The sequence below is a fragment of the Ambystoma mexicanum genome, chromosome 9, assembly GCF_040938575.1.
Source record: "Ambystoma mexicanum isolate Mex_15411 chromosome 9, UKY_AmexF1_1, whole genome shotgun sequence".
Lineage (NCBI taxonomy): Eukaryota > Metazoa > Chordata > Amphibia > Caudata > Ambystomatidae > Ambystoma > Ambystoma mexicanum.
In genome coordinates this window covers 689,174,054-689,189,801 of record NC_090931.1, presented here as the reverse complement: position 1 = coordinate 689,189,801, position 15,748 = coordinate 689,174,054, and the positions used below count along the sequence as shown (strand labels likewise).

The 15,748-nt window shown below is 43.3% G+C and overlaps 1 protein-coding gene across 3 annotated transcripts in view; it reads right to left on the bottom strand.

The window, feature by feature from the left end:
• Nucleotides 1-15,748, bottom strand: part of PARD3B (par-3 family cell polarity regulator beta) — a 2,582,324-nt gene that overhangs the window by 794,085 nt on the left and 1,772,491 nt on the right. For all 3 annotated transcript variants that reach the window (XM_069615556.1, XM_069615558.1, XM_069615557.1), the window contains exon 19: nt 10,488-10,598. In XM_069615556.1, the coding sequence (XP_069471657.1) occupies nt 10,488-10,598 (111 nt within the window). The remainder of the gene's footprint in view (nt 1-10,487; nt 10,599-15,748) is intronic.

Here is a 15,748-nt window from a genome sequence, read left to right as displayed (position 1 = left end):
GCTCCAACACTGTACGCCTATGTGTATCCTGTCACACAAGGTCAAAGGATGGTAACAGTGTTCACATATTCCTTAGCTTTTAAATATCCCTAGGCGATGAACAAAACTCATTACATTGAAAACCTCAGAGGGGCGCGGGCAGTACCACGGGGACCCATGAGAGGGGAGGATGGAGAGTAAGAAAGAAGCAGAGAAAATATGTAGTAGCCCTCAGGAACACCCAGGCCTCACTACAGGTTACTGCTAATTCCCATCGCCTGCAGGCTCCTTAATTTCCAAAGAACTCCCCAGCATTGGAAATGTGCAAATATTTGGGTGGAGGGCCATCAGGTAGCCCAGGGACTGCAGACCACTCACTCCTCAAATATACAGTGCGCACTGATGAAGAACTGCTTAAAAGGAAACATGCCACTTTATAACATCTTCATTTAGTCGATAAAGAATGGTAGAGATGTCCAAGCAGCTTTCTGGCACATTACTCGTAGAGGAGTAGCTTTTAGCATTGCATAATATGAGTGGCTACACCATCATTCCTTTGAAGATTCCTTTGACCTTTGTCTTATAAACCAAAACCCAAAGCAGATTCCAGTTATCCCGGCATGGCTTGTTTAGTAACAGAGCTAACCTACTGTGCAGGGACACATCTGGCCCAAAAGTTCCCTGTCTGTTTGGTTGTTTCTAGGATCATCAAACACTGCTCTCCTATCTAATCTGTGAACCCCTTTCATGGCTGTGGAGTGTGGAGATGGAGGAGAATGCCAGAGGCTGAATTCTTCAGTACATTTGAAATTCGGACGCATTTTAGGTCAAAGGGAAACTTTATTTGAGAGAGTAGCTACATTGTTGGAAGAACCAAAGTATGAGTTGCACACGGTCTGTGCAACTCTCTGCTCCGCCACCAAACAGAACGTTGCTGTTAAGGTTATTCAGAATAAAGATTACAGTGAAATAAACGTCTAGGTTAACATTTGTTAGTCTATCATGTTAAAAATGTTATTACAGAAGCCATCTTGAAACATACAGCTTCCTTTGGGCATTTAAACAGTTACATTGTTACAAACAATAATTTAGCAGTGCTTACATTTCACCACACAGAGGTTCAATGAATCAATTCAATATAACACATTAAAGACATTTTCGTATTTAAATCACGGGGTCAGAAACTGAATATGCAAATCACGTTGAACCTTTTCTCGCCGGAACAACGCCTCTGTGATGAATCAACCTCCGAGGCACTAATGGTCCAGGGATGAATATCGGGTTCTAAACCATCAATCAACCCCACACCTCTACTACACCAGGAGGGATCCGCACAGATTGGAAAGACAGGCACATTATAAACCTCCATGTCCAATTTAGGTAACGTGGACGAAACAGCAGTTCGTTCCGCAAGGTCGTGGATCGTTCTTTTGTTAGTTGCAACACAGTGAAAATACAATTATTACCCAATGATAAAAGGGACTGTCCAGTCAAGGTTGTATACAAATATCTACTTTATTATTATCACAACATAGAGTTCTAGCACACTACAAAATACAAACCAGCCTGTAAAGGCATACAGAGGACAGACCGTTTCAAAAAAGGAAAAGAGATGCACTCTGGGTACTGACAGGAGGGTAGTCAGTATAGTAAATAATCACAATAGTTCAAGACTACTTGGTTCGACACAAAGGGAGCAATGGTTTGTAAAATGTCACTAGGGGCCTTGGGAGACAGCCCGGGGGACAGAACCACAATGTACCTTGTGATGTAGGTGTTCTTGGCGCTTAACCGGGTCAAGTCAGTTTCAGTGCTCTTTGAAGATACAGCAATACAGTTCAAGAAGGGAGACAGCTGCGGGTATCAGGCGGCTGGCAGTTTGGCGAACGTAGCTGGACAGATGGCTGCAGGCTGGCCTACAAGGCAGCTCAGGGTCAGAAATCGTTGTCTCAGTGCTGGTCGACAGTTCGGAAACACTGGTCGAGGCGATTCGGACAGCTTTAGTGGCTGCGGCGCAATAGCAGTCAGCGGTGCAGTTGGTTGCAGCTCGGGGGCTCGATTGGCTCAAAAATGTCCTTTAAGGCGGACGTTGGTAGATTCTTGTCAATGCACTTCTCCTAGCTTCTTCATTGGGCCTGTGTCATCCTTTATGGTGGATGGCCTTAAGCAGAGGAGAGTGCTGCAGGCAGCTGCCTTGTCCTTGGGTTGGTTCAGAGACTCTGTCACTTTGCACCCAGGAAGCTTGCTGCAGAGCCTAGGAAGGCATGCTGTGTGCTGGCTGGGTACCGGTTCTGGAGCTGGAAGGTCCCCCAGGATTCAGTATCTTCCTCTGTTTCCTGGGAGATGGGGAGGGATCTTGCTTCCCTCTTAGAGGGCCTGGCCTTCCTTCAATGGCGGAAGATGTAAGGCAGACTGTACCTTCAGCCAGGGTCCAATGAAGAGTTCTCCCTTCTGCTTCTGGTGAAGCCCTCAGATGATCTGTCAAAAGAGGGGCTTGCCACTCTTTTAAAGCCAAATGGGCCACAGTGATTGGTGTAGGCTAAGCCTACCTTAATGAACCAATCCTGGGTCCCCACCAGCAATCTCCTGTATGCGCGAGGTCATAATCAGAATGCTTTGCAACAGAAAAGGTAAAGGGGTGAAAACATGTAATTCTAAGCCCCACCCATCTTCCTTTCTGTTGTGGATCTAAGGGTCTCTCTGGTTAATGGAGCTCTCAGTTGTTTTAGTTTAAAGCAGCAGGTCTCCCTTGAAGCTGCAGCAAGAGCAGAATTTCTTGCTCCATCAATCCACATACTCATACCTTTTGAATGGGGTCTCCCTGCAGGGATAACTACTGTAAACACACAGTCTCAGACATGCCATTTCACTGTCAATTGATACTGAGGGTGGGAGCTGGCATCAGGTTGACACAGTGCACATTAAAGGGTGTTGGAGTTTCTTGTCTCCTTTGTTAGCTTTTGCAGCCAGGCCCAATGGGGACCTGTTTGAATTAAACACTGATTAGTAAGTTAATGCTGCTGAACTGGATATCCCAGCCCCTTTGATGAGTAGCAATTACCCTTGAGATGGATGGGGATACAGATTTTATTCATACATCAATAATCAAAACAACTCTGGCAGTTTGGCAAAAGGAAATCTGTTTTAATATCAATTATCTAAACCCGGGAGTACAATGAACATCAGCGCTCGCTCGATCCTCTTACTCAACGAATCTTACAAAAAACAGAGGTTATATTAAACAAAATTGTCATCAGTGACGTGTTGACCTGCGTCAATACCAACGTCATCCTCTGTGGCAAACTACAAAAACCTATTGAGGGAAGTGATAGCCTCTAAGTGACCATCTAAGTATAAGTTCCATATTAGTATAGAACAGTGAAGGAAAGTGATAGGGTTCTTATCAGGTGGGGCAAATAAGCCCTCCCTTAAAATGGCCACTAAATACACAACGTCCCATTGTCTACACAAACTATAGGACCCTTAAGTACGCGGTCCTCTACAATTGGTTGGCTTCTAACTCCTGTCAGTACTTTTCCACCTACGTCTAGCAGCAGGCAGGCTGAACAGCCAGGTGCGGATGAGCTCATTTTAAGACTAGCTTCCCACCAATTAGCAAATCAATCCATCATCACCTCAATGGTTCAGTGTCAATTAGGGCTTTGAAGCCTGGCCTTGAGTGTGTACTGTGCTCTGAGAACTTTTAAGGAGTGTGGGCACACCCTGCCCTTGTGCGTAGGTGTGACCACCTCATTATTCCAACTTCATTCTTCCACCTGACTGGAGACCATGGAATCACGCCTTTTAGTATATTAAAATACTATTTTCTAATATTCCTCAGACGTCCTTTGTTTTGATCAAGCCTCCTGGACAGGAGATTCTGTTCTTTCACACAAATTGTATCCAATGTCAGTTCACTCCAGTTTGATAAGACCTTGGCTTCCTTGGCTCATCCAACTCCTTCTGCTGAGATTCATTTTGGAATTCAATTTGCTTTTTAACTGCGACACACTGAAATGAGGCCTTCTTGCTACTGTCCAGCACTGCTTATAATGCGTAGTGGAAACATCCATCCTTTACTCGTCCATATTCATATATATATGTATATATTGGCGCTTGCCGCAATCGATTTACAATAAAGTCAGCCTTAAGATTACTTTGTCTGCTTGCATTGCTTTTGCATCTGTACACGTGTAAACTAGATTAATATCTTCATCTGTTTCTATGGCATAAGCTTCTTCACCTTTATCCCAAGATGTAACTTATCCTTGATGCCTTATAGAATATCTTTATTCTCTGGTCTCTGCATTTTTTCTACAGACGTCAGCTCAATTCTGTGTGATGTCACCATTCATCTTTGCCCTTCATTTGCTCTGCGTCTTCAGGAATCTCATTCAAATGGCCATCATATTTTCTTGTATGCTGGTACGGTTTTCTAAAATGAGTACCTTGCCTCCCAGATCTTCTTAGCTATTGGTACTTTCACTGGTACTGCAGAGTCCATACTCTGCTCTTTGTCTGTTCAACTGCTCCATGTATGTCTCACACTTTGGTTTCCAATAGACAGGTAATATGGGTGGGGCGGTTGGAGTAGGGGTACTTGGCTACAGGGCTTAAAAAAAAAAATTACAGGGTGGATCCATTGAGCCTTTGTTAATTAATTAGGTTGGCCCTGGCGGGGGAAGGTTTGGCCCTCCCCCTTCTGAGATGACACGGTGTAGTACTCCTGGCTGTTATATCTCAACTAAATATGACAGGGGGGACTGCGCCTGAAGGGTGTGCCCACACATGGATCTATGCGTATGTTGTGCGGTGAACATAGAAAAATGTGTGTGGATTAGCCCCACACATTTTCCTGAAGTTGATCTACCATCAGTCAATTTCATTTAAAATTTCAAAAAAGGCCAGGCAAGCAGACAACCGCTGTGCGGATGGTCGAATTCCACACAGTCACACATAAAAGAATCTGAAATCACTTCACAGCAGTCAGATATTTAATTGTAAGCATCTCTCGTTCAGATTTAGAATCACAACTTTCTTGTGTGCATAGGCCATTTTTTGACAACTGCGGACCTGGCAACAATATCCTTCTGACTCAGTGGCAAGTGATCAGAACCCTGTTCCGCTGCAATTACCTTAATAAGCCAATAGTCTGTTGAGTCAGTGGGAAAGGGAGGCCGGGGGACAAGGGCATGCTTAGGGGTAATTCCAAATGGAAAATTAGATATTTTCCAAACACCCTCTCTTGTAAAAACTCATGTGAAGAAACAATTTGGCATTTCTTCTTGTGGAGTGGTACAGTCAAGTGTATAGGATAAACATGCAATGGATCGAAAGGGCTCATAGAAACATATATGTGTAGCCTGTGTCTGCGGGAAGTCTATTCCATCCTGCTCACTGCACCAGCAGAGTTTTTGCTCTCATGTCTACATCGGACAATGCAATCCCTTTGCGAGTGCTCAAATGAAAGTCATTTCCTTCTTACAAAATACAAAAGGCCACACCTCTGGTTCAGATTGTGTATGGCGATAGTGGAAGGATCTGTCTTCTCATGGTGCTGGCCAATTGATACGAAGACCAATTATCTGGCCAAGCTTTACCCTCAAGAAAGGAGTCCTATGTAACCAGAATGGACTTGGATATAGGTCTTTGGAAGGGCTACTCATCATGGGTATTTCCCTCCAACCCCCAACAGTACAAGATGGCATATGGCTCAGAGGAATAGTCAAACACTACGACACGAGGGTTAATGCCAGCTGGAAAAGAGTAATGGTCTCCTACATATGAACTGCCCCATCTTTAGATGATTGCCACAACCCACTGTAACATCCAGAACAATCGCCATCAATTTCAGGTTGCACGATTGAAAATGAGAAGATGTTATCAAAAACAGCAAGGGAACAGAATGTTCTGTTTTTACATGCATTTATATATTGTTCTCATACCACAATTTAGACACCAGGATGAGTACGGACACTTTACAAAAAAATAGACAAGCCATAAAGCACACATTTCATAACAATAAACTAGCTAGAAAAAAACAGTCTAGTATAAGAAAAACGAGCATTGGCAATGCCAACAGTTTGGGCTTTTGAGTTGGCAATGGGAAAGGCACTTTCCAGGCCCTGACGTAGTGGTATTGACTGGCCATTGATGGTAGCCTGTGCAAAATGGTGAGACTACCTGGGAATCTAATTGCAGTGCCTGGCAAATGATTAATACTTATACACAAGTCAAAACTGTTGGCTTTGCCAATGTCTGTTTTTAACAAGACTTCAGTGGAAATGCATAGTGCTTATAAATCGAGGGGCTGAATGCACACTCGGTTACGATATTTTTATTACACCAGTAGCAGGTTTACAGCTCCAATTAAGTCATTAACTCTCAAAAGGCGGTTTTGAAAAAAAACACTGGCAGGCCCTGTGAGTCAAAAGTTGATGTTAAGGATTGATTAAAGTGAGCTCAAAGAGTTCCCATGATCAGGTGGTGTGGGCAGTGAGGGGCAGGAACTGCGTAGGAATGGCAATATGGATTAGCATGGTCACAGGTAGTCAGTGAGTGCGCAAATAACCAAACACCACCTACAATCTCTGTGTCCCTCCTCATATGTGATTTCTCCTTATCAGCACTCTAATGCAATAGTTTCAACTTATAGGTGGCGCAAGCACCACACAATAGCCCAACTAAATAAGGCATTTAGGTCCACACATTATCTATATTTTTTTCAAAAGTGTGACCAAATTCAGGATTTCAATAATTTGTGAATTCCAAGGAAATTCCTGTTTTGCTGAAAAGAAGTAAGGAGAGCATTCCATCATACTGTGGCTGCATCAGACCTCTGCAAGGTGAAAGAACTATGACATGTTCCTGGCTCCTCAGATGCCCGGCCCCTGCCCCTGCAGAAATGACCAATTTTGGTGCGAGGAACCCATTATTCTGTCCATGGATGAGTCTACCTTCCTTATAATTGGAGAAGGCCTTGTGATAGGTAGGCTGCATCTGATCCACTGGGGCCAGCTTTCATCAAATCAGCCTGCTATGCAGGTGTGGGAAGTCATGGGTTATCGGTCTTTGGAGGTGCAGACGGAACACTAAAAGTGGGTCTACGTAGACCCTCTCAGAAGATCAAGGCAGTGTACTGGAAGCCGCATCTTCCCGCTACATGCCAGAGGAACCAGCAATGCTTTTGATAAAATTGGGATTTGAAAGTATGTATCTCGACGAATGACAGAAACTAAAAAAGTCGTCTCATGACAAGAGGCTAATGTAATTTAGAAAAAAAAAACTGTTTTCGACTTCTCTTGCGTCCTCAAGAAGAGATCTAAAATATGGTGCAAGCAAGAGCCCTTTTTGCAGAACAGAAACCATGAGAAAAGCATGCTGGCACGCAACCTCATTGTGCAATTCTCTCTTCCGCCCTCTCTAATCCTAGTGCATGAACCTCTTGGAATAGCAAACCAAATGAGAAATGTGGCATGGTATACATTTGTGAGGGCACTCTGCTGCTTTTATGCAAAAGCAATGGGATATCCTAATCCAGCCAACAGGGTCAGCCATCCGTTCATCCAGAACGTATGAAAGACCTTGCCAGACTGAGGTTGAGTGGCGGAAATCCAAAATGGTAAAGCCACTCTGCACCTCTGCGAGCTGTGGCTGCTAAACGAGCCCTGTGAACCATTTTGCGAGAAGCTTCCATTCACCCTGTTCATCTCTGTCGGTAGGGCAGGAAACCCTAGCAGGCATCACACCAGGGACTAGGCTTTGCAGAGTGTGGCGGTGCATCTGATGGGTGCACGTGTGTTTGAGGCATGCACAGCCGCCACATCGGACACATCATCATGATATTCCACCCCCTGACCACGTAGAAGAGGATTGAATCTATTTAATATGTTGATCTTGCACTCGGGACTTTGGTAAATGGAGCAATGATGAATATGTCCACACTCTGCTACACAGAAAAAAAGTTCTCCCAGTCAGCGATAACCTCTTTTACTTGGCACAAGAATGTCTTCTTCCACCTACCTCTGCCACAAAGCCAGTATCCTTGGTTCCCCACCCGCCTAGAACACGTCAATCTATCTCTGCTGTGAGAAACCCGAGGACGTGCTCCTCACGTTTGCTCCTCCTCAATTCCATGCCCAGGTGGTCAGCGAAAGGCCATCACTTTTGAATCCCAATCCTGGTGGAGAACAAGCGAGGGAGGATTCCCTGGGTAGCAGAGACTTTGGGAATGGTAGGGGATGTCCTTGGGTGAGGCGCAGTATCCCCCACTTCCTTTTCATGAGAACTCTAATATTCCCCAAGCCTTTACAGGATATTACCTATCCTTTCCCACCTTCCCCCAGTAAAACACCCTCAAAAACATACCATGTTGATACTGAGACTAATGTTCCAAAAGACCCTAAAGTAGTTTTGGGAATGTGCACAACCCAAATTGTGGAAAACATACATTTTTCCCATTGGAACTTCAAGTCCCAGAAATCCATAAGAACTGAAACGAGGAAGAGGGATGAGGAATAATTCTGCAGCACTGAGAAAGTAGATAAGCCTGATGACCTCCACCTGGGAGCAATTACAGGTTTTAAAAAGCCTTCTCAGGCAAATGTGAAGAGAGCAGCTATGAAGTTGAGAGCGGCAGTAGAAGTTGTAAACGAGAGTGCAAGGCGAGTTGTTGGTGGGAGCTGCAGGAGACCATACTGCGAGGCAGGGCACGCTGAGAGGCATAACCCTCAGGTATTGGGGTTGAGTCCCATGAGTGGCGCTGGAGCTCCCTTATGCAGAGTCGGTGAAGCGGGAAGCAGAGCTGGCGAAGACTGTCCCAATTATTCCCCACCCTCCTAGGAGTGCTCTTCCTATCTAGGCATTCTGGGAATGCCAGAGTGTTAGAGGAGCCGGCAGAAAACCTCTAAAGGAGGATAGCACAGGGGCAACACGCTGGTCTTGCAAGCAAGACCAGGCAAAGCAACAGAGGTTCGAATCCCGGATCCACACTTAGAATCCAACTCAGGTATGGTATTAAGCGTGTTATAAAAAAGCAATTAAATAAATTAAATGAAAGGCCAATGCAGAGTCGAGGGTGACACATGTATAACACAGAGACCATCGCAGACACCAGCGAGCTTCATTGCATCACAAAACGCTGGTTTGTCTCACACGCGCTCACTGGAAATTTAAAGCTGAATGTTGAAAGTGTTCACAATAGAAAAGAGTGACCGCGAACAGCAACTAAGTTGCAACCCATTGTCTGATCAATTAACTGACTTTACCGAAGACAAGCATTTTGCGAGTGAAGTATTCTTTGATGACAAAGCTGAATCTTTGTATATAACATTGCCTGGGGTTAGAGAGAAAGAATGAATTGATCATTTTCCTTAGAGGAGTCTTGGTGTACAACAAAAAGCGTCTGGAAAAGTGTAATAGGCACGCTGAAAATGGTATTTATGAAGATATACTATTAAATTGGCATTGCCTCAAGCCAAGTGTGTTGTGAAACAGGCATTGTCTCAAGCCCAGTGAAGGTGAAAATAAGCATTGTCTAAACCAATTGATTAATGATATGAAGTAAGGTTTGCTGACAAGAAATGCATAGTAGATTATACAAGCTGTGAAAGGGAAACCTGTGGTTAACTTCAAAGAAACAGATATCCAAAGCATCAAGGAACATTGTTTTGTGGGTCCGAGGAATACGTATAGCCTCTGGTAAAATGCCAGTGGTTCCTGGTTGCGCAACCTGTAGTGAGTGGCCCGTGCGGTCTGACAACAGTGCTTAGACCAGGGAGCCCTAAATGGTGACAGGCAAGAGATTCTGAGAATAAACCGTGGAGAACTGTGACTTGAATGCTAAAGCAAGATAGAAGGCGGCTCAAGTGGACCTATTGGTTTTGTTTTTATTAGTGAACTGTGCAGGTGCTAGGAGTATCAGTGTTACAGTGAAATCGTAGGGAAGGGAATCCGGAAAACCGAAAGAACTGGGAAACACTGTCTTGGGGAAGCGAACCTCAAGACCTCCTTGTTTTTGTATGAACTGCGCTAGATTGAACTTGGGAAAGGGAACCTCAAGACCTGTCAGAACATTGGTAATACAAGCAGCTATTAAAACTATATTGAACTTGGGACAGAAAACCAAAGAAGAACTGTAAGCGAATAACAGCTGCGACTTTACTTTTGAACATTATTTTGTTGGCTAAGAAGCACCCCAGTTTATTTCTAGATCTGAGGGAAAGCATAGGTGTTGGCACAGACATACATTTGATTTGGACTTGCAGACACACACCTCCCTTGGTTTTCTTTAGGCAGGAGAAATCCCTACCTTAGTTATAGGGCAGGTTAGGCCTTACACCATACTGATATTGAAATAAAACATTCTTTGAAACGTGAAATCTGTTGGTCTGTGTCATCTCTTGATACCATGCCTGTCTCACACTGCTGTGAGGCGCACTGTCCAGGAAAAGCATAGGCCATTCAAATTCTTCTTTGCCTGTTCAACATCTTCCAAATCGGTCACTCACCTTTCACGCTCTTCCTTCATTTTCTCTAGTTCTTCTTCTTTTATGGTTGCATTTTTCGTATTCCCCTTTTGCTCAGTTTTGCCAGTTTTATCCTCCTTTTTCTTGCCAAATCTAGTTTAAGAAAGACAAAAGAAGACCAATTATTTATTATTGAATTTGCAGGGAGAGAATTGGCACCCAACATAAAATCCTATTTTGTCTGAGAGAGGACTAAACATTACAAACAGTGGAAGGATGTAAGAGTTGCTCTGTCACAGTAAAAATGGAGCATCATTTGGGCCACAGCCTTTTGGACACATGGTGGGCTACCCAGCATTTCCCAACTTCATGTGCAGGCGTGTTATAAATTACATCATATCATAACTAAGAACATACATATGAATTAATTCTGCAAGGCCACACACTGTACATCCTTGCAGATCGCAGGTCATAATTATCCAAATCAATCCATTGCCCAGCTTTATAATACAAATGATTGGGGCTTTTGACAGTTTAGATGCATTTCCACCACCAAGGGTCTATTGTGGGTATCTGATATGAACACGCCATTAAATATGTATATCATGGGGGAATGTTTTGGATACAGGATGCAAGATCCTGGAATCTGGAATCATCCTACTCCATTGTGCTGTCTGCTGGAAACACTCATTAGGATCCAAAAAGGAACACCCAGATTTATCACTATTGCCAGAGAGCTAACCAGCAGAAACAATGCCATATCCTGGAAAAAACATCGAACCTCCCATACGTGTCTTTTGCAATCATTTTTTTGCAATCACTGTAATGAGAAGCACTCAAGGGCTAGTGGATTTAGGGGCTTACTGCTTATGGCTGAAAGTTGATAAGCAGCATATATGCACTAAGTACCAGCAAAACGACCTGCATCAGCCAGTGAATGCATTCACTAACATCTGGATAATATTCAATGCTTACAAATATCTTTATGGCCGCTCTTCTTTACTCTTAAAGCAATGAAACAGGTGTACACGATTATTTGGCCAATTACAGTAGAAATGTGAGTTACTCAAAGGGTCGCTTAAATTTCAACACATTGTTTGTAATTGGTCAAATAATGAATACCATTTAACCTTAGAAGGTAAAAGGGCCAAATATTATATTAATCCTAAAACGTTTTTTATATTTTTTATTTTTTTTATTCAAACTAGGGTGGGGCACACTTGGTTTCCAGCGTAGTGTACCTTCCACAGTCCAGTTGATCTTCTCCTCCAAGCGCTTTCATGCAGCTTGCACTCATAAGGTAGGCAGTCTGTTCAAGTGTTGCCAGTTAATGCCAAATATGGCCTCAGGGCATTCTGGTTGCTGTAGTCAATGCGGGTACCCAGGAACCAACTCTCCCTCCAATTACACAGTGTAAATGCTGCAGGGCGGAAAACAAGCAGTGTGGCTCTCCAGAGTGGAGCATGTTTCATCCCAGTGCTGCCCCTCTGGAGTTCGGAACGCACAAATATTTTTTCAAACTAGGGGATACCAGGGGGGCACTCTGGTTCCCAGTTTAGTGTACCTTCCACAGTCCAGTTGAGCACTTTCATGCCTCTTGCACTCATCAGGGAGGCATGAGTATCACGTACGATAGGAAACCTGATAATTGAATTGCTAATCACTTTTGACTTCCATAATGAATTTGGCTGATTTTTGCAAACAAGAAGTTTTTCATGGGCCCCCTTAGACTGGACATATTAGGAAAAATGTGTTAAAATATGAAATGTTATTAAGAAAGCAAAGAAACACTGTTTTGGTCTACTCCAATTAATTTCCTATAGAGAAAAAATAAATCAAAAATTCTGCGCAGTGCACAGCAAAAAACGCTGGATGGAATTGCACCAGGTACGAAACAACTTGGGCACCAAGTGTTGCCTCGATTTTCGGGAGAGGTCTGATATTATTGTGTCCAGTTGTTGTTCAAATCTTTGATGGACAAGGGGGTGCCCCCAGGGACGTCATTTGGTGGTTGCACCTCCTTGCTACCTCTAAACAAAAAAAAGTTTCAATACAAACAAAAAAAATTGAAGCTCCTGGGCTGTGATCAACACCATGTGACTCTTTGTTTCTGGAGTGGCTGGCTTTCTGGTTCAGGCCTCTTAAAAAAACAGGGGATTCTATCAGAGCATTGACCCTAAATAAGAAAGAATAGGAATAACAATGTGTATTTCTGTAATTCTATAAAATAAATGCTAGACTCATTAAAGGTTTATTTCAGGCACACTTCAGTGGGTGAGTCAACGAATTAGTCTGTTATTAAACACCTCAAATTGACAATGCAGAAAAAAACTTCCAAAAAGCATTTCAAATAGAATAAGCATCCATTTCGGACTATGTATTTTGCTTTTTACAAGTTGCAATTATAGCATGTTTTTTTTTCTCCTGTTGACTCTGTTACGATCATTCCATCTCGGTGTCCACAATCACTTGACAAAATCCTTGAGCCTAAAAGCTTGTGTTCAGTGAAGAAATGGTTGCCCATAGCACATAAAGTGGTCCTTGATGTCATTGTGCCACAATTAATGCTTTGTTGTAATGTATCTATCTTTCCAATCTCTCTGGCATGCTGTTCAGGATGTCAGTTTGCATGTATGAGTAAACTAGTGCCCAGAGTATGGGTCGCCTTGTGAGTGCGCTGCTTTCCCTGTGCTACTCTAAATTCCTTAATACACAGTTATGAAACCTCCAAATGGTCTGTATTTTGCAAACTTCTGAAGCCTGAAAAGTAGATCCATGCAGGTTTGACATGTGGCCCACTTTGCACCAGACCTGCAGATGAACTGGCTTGCTGTTAAATCTCAGTTTCCAATTTAATGGTATCCACTACTGAGTGTGATTTGCTTTCTGACTTTGCGAATATTCGAAGATGTAATTGCTCATTTCACTATAGCCGGTAGGATAGCTAAGGCTGGTAAGATAGCTCAGTGGGTTGAGCGCTCGCTGCTGTAATGTGTGCGAGATCTGCAGGTTGCAAGTTCGAATCCTGTCAAGGCAAACTCGGTTATTTTATCCTTTCGAGGTTCATAAACGAGTACCAACACAGGTTGGGTGATATTGTATGCATATATGTTCTATATAAAGCACTTAAGCTTAAGTGCTATATGATAGCACATCATTAACATTTGGCCTTGGACATCTGCTTGCATTCACCAGTAATTTGCTAATATGGGCCTATACACACTGATATTAACAATACATTTGGTGATCAATTCTTGTATGAAATTTATATGACATTACAGTGATACCTACAGTGATACCGTAACCATATTTTACATAGTGTACTTATGAACAATGCTATGTGACGCCACTTCCTATTTTGTCAAGGGGTGGAAGGTCATGTTCCATCACTTCCTGTGATGTCACTTCAGGGTGGGGTGAAATGACATCACTTCCTGTGATGTCATCAACAGTTACTTCCGCTACCCCTGCAGTTTGGTGAAATGACCTCCCTAGTGCCCCTTCTCCCAAAATGATTGCTGTATCTCCCATGGTGCTTTTCAGCAGAGAGGCTGACAGGCTTTTCAGAAATTTAAAAAGCAGCCATTTCCCCAAAAAATTATATTGTTAATAACTTTTGACTTGCTGGATTGATTTGGATGAAAGTTTGTAACACCAGTCACCACATTATAGTTAAGTTGTGTATCAAGTTTCATATACTAGCTACGTTTATGGGAAAAAGTTTAGAAGAAAAAAGAAAAAGATTAAAAAATGAGATTAATACAAACAAAAAAAAGTGGAATTCTACAGCTACAGTGAGGTGGGGTGTAATAGAGGTGGGAAAAGATTATGGCTACTGGGTTTCTTTAAGGATCCAAATGGTGCAATATGGAAAGTGGACATGGTCGAAGGCCACAGCTAGTGGGCCCCAACAAAACCTAATGGTGCAACATGTCAGGGGCCAAAGTGGCATGCTGTGGCCACTGGCTAGTGGACCCATTTAGGTAACCTATTGGAGCGATATGTAGAGTGACCATGGCCAAAGGCCATGGCTAGTGGGACTGGAAGAAAGCTATTGGGCAACATGTAGAGGGGCCACAGCCAAAGGCCGTGCTCACTGGCCAAGGCTGAAAGCCCTGGCTAGTGGTCCAGAAAGACATGCAGAGTAGCCACGGCAGAAGGTCGTGGCCACCTAGTCAGTGCAAAAGAAACATATTGGGGAGCACGTACAGTGGACGCGGCTGAAGGCCGTGGCCACTGGCCATGGCTGTAGTCCATGGCTAGTGGCCCCTGAAAAAACTATGGTAGAACAAAACCTTTGAAATTCACTGAAAAAAAACGTAGTTAACGTGCAGTTCAGTTGTTTAGATTTAACACAACAAAAACCATTGAAATTCAAGACCAACTTAACACAGCGAGTTCCATGTTGCAAAGCCCATGAGCACATACATATTATAAGAAAAAGGGATTCACAATGACATACAAAATGGCATTATGGGGGACATCAACAGGAAAAGCACTGAGTTAAGCTGGTCATGAGTTCCCGCCACTTCTGAATTTCGAGTGTTTTGTTGTGTTTAAATTTGTACAACATAACTGCACCCTAACAAAGGTTTTTTCAGTGAAAATATATACATAGTTCAGTTTGTAAACCTCTTAATATCACCAAAAGCGGGAACTTTGGTTGACATCAGCAGGTAACTTCTAGACCATTACGGGCGTGAAAGCGCAGAGACTGTTTTTACAGGGCGATTGATTCCGCTGAGCAAAGAAGCCGATGAAACGGGGCTAAAATCCATTCCACAATCACGTTGCAATTAGACGAAAATCCAATGCAGGAGGAGGAGAAATATAAGCATCAGACCTGCCACAGGCACACGGCCCCGACAAAGGAACCGAGCCAGCAGCCAATTTAAGTTCGTCAATGGAACATAACCCCAGGTGAGCTCTCTGATGATTGCATTCCCCTTGTAGGAGGAGGGAGACCACCGAGGTACATACTACTGTACGCAAGCCTCACGGTGCCTGTGTGCATCGGGTAATCCTTTCTAGACTTTTCTAAGGGCAAAAAGCCAGACTCAGGGATCAGACTAAAGAGGGAGAAGCGCAAGCGAAAGGTAGCTGCTCAGTGTGGGAACGCATCCAGACAACAAGGAGCTTAGGGCACCTAGATACCTTGAACAGAAAATCAAATGGCAACATGTCGTTCAATATGCATAGGTCAAACTCTGTTTCTGTGTGAATTTAAGGGAATTACAGATCTAGGAATGTGAAAATTAAGTGAAATATTTTTTAACTCAGTTCGTAAAATTATCCTAAATAAA